We start from the raw sequence: 8,031 nt of genomic DNA, 5'->3' as shown, positions 1-8,031 counted from the left end.
AGGCAGGATATCTAGCCTTATTATGGCAGCTGCGACTTGGGTGAGCAGCTAGCAATCATGGACTCATTTTAACCCTACATACTCCATTGGGAAGCCTCGGCAGCTTTGTTTGCACCATCTACAAATGAGCTGTTAAGCAGACAGGGTACCTGTGCTGATGACAATGTGCCAGCAGTCACTTCTGCATCATCACAAGATCATACCCAATCAAAGATTTTCAGCAGACAAATCCCAGCATATCAAATACAATTTGCAATGTAAACTTTGACCTGGTAGCCTCACAATGCCATTTAGTGTGCAGTGCAGTGTGGCGTGGTGTGTGGACCTCTCACAGGAGCAAACACTTTAGCTATCTGATTACTTGTGTGGGAGTAGTTCAAGGACCACAGTGCACATAAGATTAGACCAGTGACCTGTACTTCCATGGCATCCAATGCATCAACTTCCCAACAACTGTTGCAGGAGGAGGCACCACCAATTATCACCCAACCACACAGTGTACATGCCAAACCAAACAGAGAAACATAACAACACAAGATGAGATGCCACTGCCAGCCACCCTAACCTAAAGTACTCCAAGAATCAATGGAAGAGGGGTACATCACAACAACATTTGCTACCACCCCATCATTCACAAGGACACTAATCACAGAAACCAAATCCACCCATAACTTAGTCCAGTTAACATAACACGTCTTGCAAGCATCATCCATGATTGAAAGGGGCTTTTCGCGGACAGAGTGAAAACCCCAGCCATGAAAATCAGGGGGGTTTCTCTGTACCGTCGGTGTCTCTATCCGCTAACCGCACGACAAAAGAGTTACTACTAAGTCAACTTACTACAGAAACTCAAAAGTTCCGTCAAGGTCTAGCATATGATGGGTAATATTAGCGATGGATCATCTCTACTGCGGTTACAACAAGACACAGTCTTTATTAAAACGTGCATCCTTGTCGAGGTACCCTAACGATGAGCGCTACGAGGCTTATGTATGACCTGAACTAAGGATTCCTTCTTATTTGCAATTTGGGCAGTTGTTGCTTATTTCCCAGATGGAGTTCACTGAGGAGGGAACCAGCCACTGCTGTAGAGCTTATCTGATGGCCTTGGCATTGGCATTGGCATTGGCAGCCTGACACTGTCGACTTGGCCATGGTTCTTCCGAGCACCGTCATAACTGGAAGATGAACAATTGGGTGGCACGGTCCTTTTGTTCGAGTCCTGCGGTGGAAGGAAGTAGTTTGCAACAGCTAGGTTGTTGTCAAGGACAGGGAGATCACCTGTAAGAGTCCTGAATGCAAACTCCAGGCATGGGTCTGACCAGATACTTCGAAACAGCGATGACAGGGAATATCCGGGCATAGCATCAGCTGTTCCGACAAGTCCGTTCTGTTGCGGCGGAGCATGCGCATTCTGGCGTCCAACTTCTGTTAACGAGCATGCAGCAGATGCTCCTAGTATTTGTTCAGGAGCCGAAGGATACTTGTCTTCAGCATTTCCAGAAGTACTTGGGGCATGTGCTCCATCTTTATTCTGAATTACTGGAGAGGAAATTGCCTTTGACTTAGGATTTTTAACTTGCTCTGTTGGTTGTACCTGATCAGCGATATCTGTCTGTGCGTCCACAAGTGGGTCTCTAGGTACATTATTGGCTTCCTCGTTCCTTTTCAGCGCAGTTAAACGAGGTGACGATCGAACAGGTGCAGCAATCTGTTTCACGGGTTCAGTTTTTTGCTTCTTTCCCTTGGGTTTCGGCTCTACATTTGCTTCTTCTCTTGCAGCAGATTCATGGTTCAGACGCTGATCGTTCTTTCTTGCCACCTGAAGCTCCAAGTCTGCAAGCCTCCCTTTGGAGACACCCTCGGGCTCTGATGATGGCCGTCCAGCCTGTATATTTAAAAATAAAGGCTATTAGATGGTGCAGTAATAGTTAGGTTGAGAATGAAACATGGGTAGCAACAAAGATTCTTTGTAATTTTCACTCATTTGAAGTACAATAGAAATCTGAGGGCATCGGCAGTTTGGCACCACTTTCATGTATATGACGTGTAGGTCAATATGGGAAATTTAATAGGCTGCGAAAGTGTGGTATAGCCTGTAGGATATTAGGAAATTGGTAATTCACAGATGTAAACTAGAAATTGTGTTCCAATACCAAAACGCATTGCAACAAGATGTTGCTTATTTGTAATTTAGGATAGAGAAGGGCGTGAAATGAAGAAATTCACATCTGCAACCCATTACATGCATATATCATATTGTTGAGACATTTATAAGCATGAAATATTTCATTTTAAAAGAACTATTTTGGCCATCCAGATTTGACAATCCAACCATCCGCAATTAGTTTGGCGATTAGTACTTTTCACACCCCTTCCCTTATATTTCGGAGAAGTATTATATCAATTGGCACGGCATGTTTTAGCAAAACTATCAGAATTTTGTAGGTGCATCAGGGAACTATCGATTACCTTGTGTACATTAGCGAACATAACATTTTTGCGCTATCCTAGAGCTAATTTAATACTACCTGCAAAGGGAAAAGCAAATGTAGATGCAAAGCTGTTGCTTGGGTTTAGGGTTTACTTAAATATGAATTTTAATTTCAACAAAATTCATACATATACATGACGATATAGCATGAACACCTGAAAATTTAATGCAAAAATATGATCAAGTTTATCCTGTACAAAAAACATGTGGTTGTTATTACACTGTTCAAACAATAAGTCAAACATTTTGTATTTTCATGCAGGGTACATTTGGTCATGTTTCTGTATGATGTTTTGTAGGCATTTGTGTTATAACTTGATGCACATGCATGATGTTTTTGAGATGCATAATTAGATAAACCCAAGCTCAAGCACCCACCCTTTATCTGCAACATCCGTCGAAATGAAAACACTTTTTTTTCGGAAGATTTTTATTTTATCGATTGAATAATTAGTTGACACAAGATGTTTAATATGCAGGCAAAATTCAAATAAGAAAATGCCATAAGAGAAGGAGCATACATGTTGAGATTTGTTCCCTGAAACCTGCAGGTCCTCAATTTTCTTCTTCTTTGGTGTCACAACACTATCACTGGTATCTTGAGATTCGAGATAGTGGTGAACTTCTTTGAGAGAACGAAATTCGTAGCTATTTGTAGGATCAATGTAGAACTGTATAGATCAAATGATTATATCAACTACAACTATAAAACAGAGGGTTAAGTAGACAATAAACAGAATGATACCAAAGTCAAACATAAATTGGACATAGTACCGTCTTGTGGAAAAACGCCTAAAAGCTATTCTAAGAAAACAACTCAAGTAGTTACTATCCATTATTTGATTTCTAGGTAAAACACAATCACTTACAACTCATTAAGGATTCATTTCGTTTATAAGGTTCAAAGACAGTAAAGAGGCTAGCTGTTTTCAACTCAATTTCATGTTCATACCATGACAAGAACAAGGTTCAATGAATTTTCTGTGTTGAAGTCATAAAAATATTCAAGATTCACCTACAGTTGTTGGCAAAAAACAATGCAATATACAACCTAGATCACCAGCATATTTAATTGACCAGAGGATTGCTAATGATAAGCTTTTTTTTACGGTGTGAAAAGGGAAAGGTTAGTAGTAGTCTAAGCCCCACTAAAGAAAACTGCACAAATCCAACTGCAAGTGCGGAGTTGTTGTTTTCTATCAAATCATTACCAAAACTTGTTTTTTAGGATCTGTGTACCTTTTTTGTTGGAACCAAGACTGCAACAGGTATCAGAGTGATAGCATAAACACACTGAGTTAAATTATTTGAGTGCATTCCACTTTCACCCCCAGTCACGACTTTGTGACAATACTTACCCTATTTAAACAATCTTACCACATTTACTCCTTAGTTATTTTCTTGTGATGCTTTTTACCCCATTTTACTTTTTTTCCTCAAACTGACAAGGTGGACCCATGTGTCAGGATGATGTGGAAGCTGACTAGTCCGAAGCTCAGGCCGTATTCGTGGTATGGCCAAGAAGCAGCGGGGTGCAGCTAGCCGAAACCTATTCGCCAAAGTTGACAAAATTCCATAGAGCTTAACTAAATTTCATGAAATTTGAGGATTTCGACATACTTTGGTATGCCCCTAACGAGTATGTGTCCTAGTTGTATATGCAGTAAGCTATCATGTCATCCTAACAAGTCTGCAGTTTCCATAGCATGTCCTAGTGATCTAACTCATCCGTTTGATACAATAATAAACCAAATGGGGTGAACGTTGTCGCAATGTCACAACTCACAACTAATGGGGTAAAATGTGGCAGGATTTTAACAGGGTTCACAGCATCATAACTAGAGAGTAAAAGCTGGAATTTACTCCAAATATTTCCCACAATTTAACCAAGGGAAACACACTGCACCTTGTCCCTCCTGAACCTAGATCCAGGCCGAGGCTTTCTAGGCCTGTACTCTTTCAGCCAACCATCAGGTAACCCCTCTCCGGCAGGCTCGCGTTTCGTCTCAACCTAGGTAGGCAACAAGTATGAATTAAGCAAAGTTGCCAAATATTATAGAACTGCAGAAAGAGTTTGAAGTTGCCATACCATGATCCCGTTTGGGCAGTGCAGGCCACAGGATCCTGTCAGGCTAAAACATCCTAAATCATGCAAGGAAATGGTAAGCATCTAAAAGAAGAACGTAAATCGCATGGAGCTTGCTGTGAAAGAAACATGGGCTTGTAGTAGCAGTCAAAGTCAAGCATTCATGTACTTTCTGAAATAACAACAATACGCTGCCAGTCTGAAGCCGTCTGTAGGGAGAGCTGATGGGACAAGGCTTTTATGGGAGCACTACAGAAAAGGTCTTTGCAGAACATGAACTGAACCTGTTCAAATCGACTCCCGAATCCTGATACCTCAGTTGAGCTATTAATAGAACTTGCTAATCCCAGCTCCTTGACAAAAAGATGTAGCCGCACAAACTCAAGAGTGTAGCAGCTAAAAAGGTAGGTCGTATTTCGTAAGATGCCGAGTATGGTGATCTGTGGATTGCGCCCCATGTCCCAAGCCCAATTGCTGCTACTTTTGTTGAACAAAATCTCTCTTTGTTTCGCAAAAAAAAAGTAGAATAAAATCCCTTCTTGAGCGCGCACACACATGCACCGGAGATAGCTCACCAAGCCCACCTAGGAACTCTTGCTTGAGAGATTAGTAAGCAGCTTAAGGTTCCAACACAAAGCTCTGGCCACGAGAAAATTAGGCAGGGAGGGAGGGGGGAGCAAAGACCTGAGCAATACTAGTACTACAAGTTATTTTTATTTTACTTTGCACTGGAAATAAGGATGGCGTTTCTGTGGATTCATTAACGAGAGAACCAAACGATTTACAGATCATAATCACACAGAAACGCCGAGGATATTGCAGCAGGGTCTCGGAATCCAGATCCAAAACCTCACACAAAGCACTAGTAATATTACCACCCAGCCAAGCAGCACGGCAGCAAGCACCAAAAATCTTGGCGTGTTTTCGCATGCTACCTTGAACAAGAGCATGCGCATGCTCTTGGCACATAATCGTAGTCGAAACTCGAAAGGCTAGCCTCCCTCCCCGTAGAACACGGAAATCCATTGGGGGAACCAAACTACTAGTAGTACTCTCGAACAAACTGACTTGGAAAAAATCAGCAAGAAAAAGAAAAAGGAGTGGTTGCGCCCGGCAAGAGACGAGGAGGCCGAGCAGAGCAGGAGCACTGACCTTGTTACCGGCCAAGGCTACGGTGCGGTGGCCATGGAGCTCCGGGTGGTTGGGGAGAGGAGGAGACCCGGGAGGGAGGGAGGGAGACCGGAGAATGACAGCAGGAGGTGCGCGAGGAAGACCAGCAAGGAGCACGACGCACTGGGGGTCAGGAGTAGTAGGAGTCGGAGGAGGACAGCAAAGGCTTCCCTTTCTTTCTCTCTTTGTTTTACCGCCCCGATCTGACAGACAGATGCCGCGCGCGGGTGGCTTGCCTCCCCGTCTCTCGTGATTCCGTCAAGTGGTGAAGGCGACACTCGCTGCCTCGCTCGCTCCTCGCTCATGCGTGGACTGTGACAGTGTCGTCCAACTGTCCCTCCCTCCTCCCTCTCTCCTCACCTCCTCGCTCGGTGTGGCGTGGGTAATGACTAATGATGATGACGTCCATCCTCACGGCGCGCCACGGCCGCTACTGGACAAGGGAAGGCCGGGAAGGGAAGCCAGGTCGTCGTCTGAACTGTGGTGGTTGATGGAACGGAGGTGATGGAGGTGGAGCCATTTCTTCCTTTCTTTGCTCGCTTTGCCCATGCCTGCCTCTGCTCACTCACTGTCTCTGACTGACTGACTGACTGACTGGGAGGTTTTTACTGCTTGCGTAAATGAGGCAATAGCTCACCTCGCCGCGATGCAGAAGGTGTCTATCGTTCCTGCTTCTTTTTAATTGTGATGCATCATGCATGTGCTTTTTGTCTGAATCAAGTCAGAGTAATCTCTGCTTGTTGTAGCTCCATGGTTCTTTTCTTAGGCGAATTTCTTGTGCTTCCATAGCTGCTGCATGTGTGCATGTCATTGGCATGGCTTCAGCGTCGGCATTTACTAAGAATCAGTACACCGCTTGCTTGCCTTTAAAGAATCAAGGTCTACATATGGCGTCCGCCTAGCTGACCGACGTCGACTAGCCTAGCCCCAGCGAGTTTTGTCCTAGCCCTAGCCTGCGCGTGAGGAGGGAGGTAGACCTTGATCCCCTCCCTCTCAATTATTGGGCTCTCTCATCTGAATCCTCACACTACCAAGATGAGATGTTACCTGCATTCTCCGTCCATCCATGGGCATGGATAAGAAAAGATCACCGTCATCATCGTCATCACACGAATCACTAAATCTGGCCGGACGAATGAGATGCTCTTCCTTGACTCGGAGCCTGAGCCACCCAAAGGATCCAAGAGATAAGATGGGTAGCAGCAGGAACGAATCCAATTCCCTAACCTCACCAGTAAAATGTAATCTAAGCTAGCTGCATCCATCACATTCAGATACAGTGACACTGCTCATGGGAAATCACATTAGCAGGTGCGTGTTTAACCTTTAGAATTAGCGCTAGTGAACCAGACCAGGACCACGTACTACTACCACGCCTTTTCCTATGCGTCGAGTGCCTCGAGAAACGTGGACTGGACCGCGCGCTAGGCCGGTTGGTGCTGCTGCTACTCCAGCAGATTCAATTCTCAAGGGGCAGGAAGAAAAAAGATCCGATTCAGAAAAGAGGAAACTGCGGCGGCGTCTCTCTCCCAAATCCCGATCTCCCCGTCCGTCTCTCTCGGTGAATGAATAGCCAGGACACGGCGCCGTACCTCTGGCTGCAGTCGAGTCGACGGTGGCCTCCCTCCCTCCTCCGCGGATGGAGTCGTCCCGGGCTACGCACTCATGCCGGCGACAAACACGGCGCCGTCGACGGGCAACATCAAGGGCAGGAGCGGTTAGAAACAGTACCAAATGGATGCCAACTGTTCTCTTCTGCTGAGTGATCGATCTGATCTGATCTCACCCACTACAGGCGGGAGATGAGAAGAAGGCGAGTGGCGCGTCTCCGTTTCCCTCGCCTCTCCGAACGCCAGATCTGTTTGACTGTTTCGGATTTTATATATACTGCCTTTTCTTCGAGATAAGTAATATCATATACCGGGAGCCGCTATGTCTCGTTGTAGGCGAGACGGAGGCAAGCCTCGCGTCGGGGTAAGCTCCAGATGGGTCGGCCCAGCTGCGCGGGAGGCTACAGCCTCTTTTTCTCTTTTTTTTCTGTTTTCTGTTTTCGTTTTTGTTTATTTTTTACTTTTCTTTAAAATTTAAAATATTTTAAACTATATTACAAAACAAATCTATAAAAACGTTTGAAAAGTTTTGACCAAGCATTTACAAAAGTTAAATGTGTATAGAGAAAATATTTATCACATATATGAAAAGGTATTAAAATTGATCACATATTGAAAATATGTTAATCAAGCACTTGAAAAACATTTGAACAAGTATTCGAAAATTTTAG

General features: G+C 44.4%; 1 protein-coding gene across 3 annotated transcripts; it reads right to left on the bottom strand.

Annotated features, from left to right (window-relative positions):
- Positions 1–643: 643 nt before the first annotated feature.
- LOC119365373 (methyl-CpG-binding domain-containing protein 13-like) lies at positions 644–7,565 on the bottom strand. Of its 3 annotated transcripts, none has more exons than XM_037630988.1 (5): positions 7,343–7,565; positions 4,584–4,636; positions 4,401–4,505; positions 3,016–3,165; positions 644–1,888 (listed from the first exon to the last, which is right to left on the bottom strand). In XM_037630988.1, exons 2-5 carry the CDS (start codon positions 4,584–4,586, stop codon positions 1,061–1,063), a joined length of 1,086 nt encoding a protein of 361 aa, XP_037486885.1. In that variant the 5' UTR covers positions 4,587–4,636; positions 7,343–7,565; the 3' UTR covers positions 644–1,060. The 3 variants fall into 3 exon arrangements, with proteins under 3 accessions (XP_037486885.1, XP_037486884.1, XP_037486883.1); XM_037630987.1 differs by lacking the exon at positions 7,343–7,565 and adding an exon at positions 5,733–5,964; XM_037630986.1 differs by lacking the exon at positions 7,343–7,565 and having other exon boundaries at positions 4,584–4,679.
- Between the last annotated feature and the right edge of the window lie 466 nt (positions 7,566–8,031).

Source organism: Triticum dicoccoides, chromosome 2B, assembly GCF_002162155.2.
Source record: "Triticum dicoccoides isolate Atlit2015 ecotype Zavitan chromosome 2B, WEW_v2.0, whole genome shotgun sequence".
NCBI lineage: Eukaryota > Viridiplantae > Streptophyta > Magnoliopsida > Poales > Poaceae > Triticum > Triticum dicoccoides.
Note: the sequence above shows the minus strand (reverse complement) of the source record. Positions and strands in the feature narration are given on the sequence as shown.

Excerpts from the sequence above, each read along its gene's own strand:
- LOC119365373 (XM_037630986.1), bottom strand. The coding sequence starts at position 4,664 with ATGCTTACCATTTCCTTGCATGATTTAGGATGTTTTAGCCTGACAGGA. Across the intron at positions 4,506-4,583 it reads ACTGCCCAAACGGGATCATG|GTTGAGACGAAACGCGAGCC; the intron begins GTATGGCAACTT and ends TTGCCTACCTAG. Across the intron at positions 3,166-4,400 it reads CTAGGTTCAGGAGGGACAAG|TTCTACATTGATCCTACAAA; the intron begins GTGCAGTGTGTT and ends TGATCTATACAG.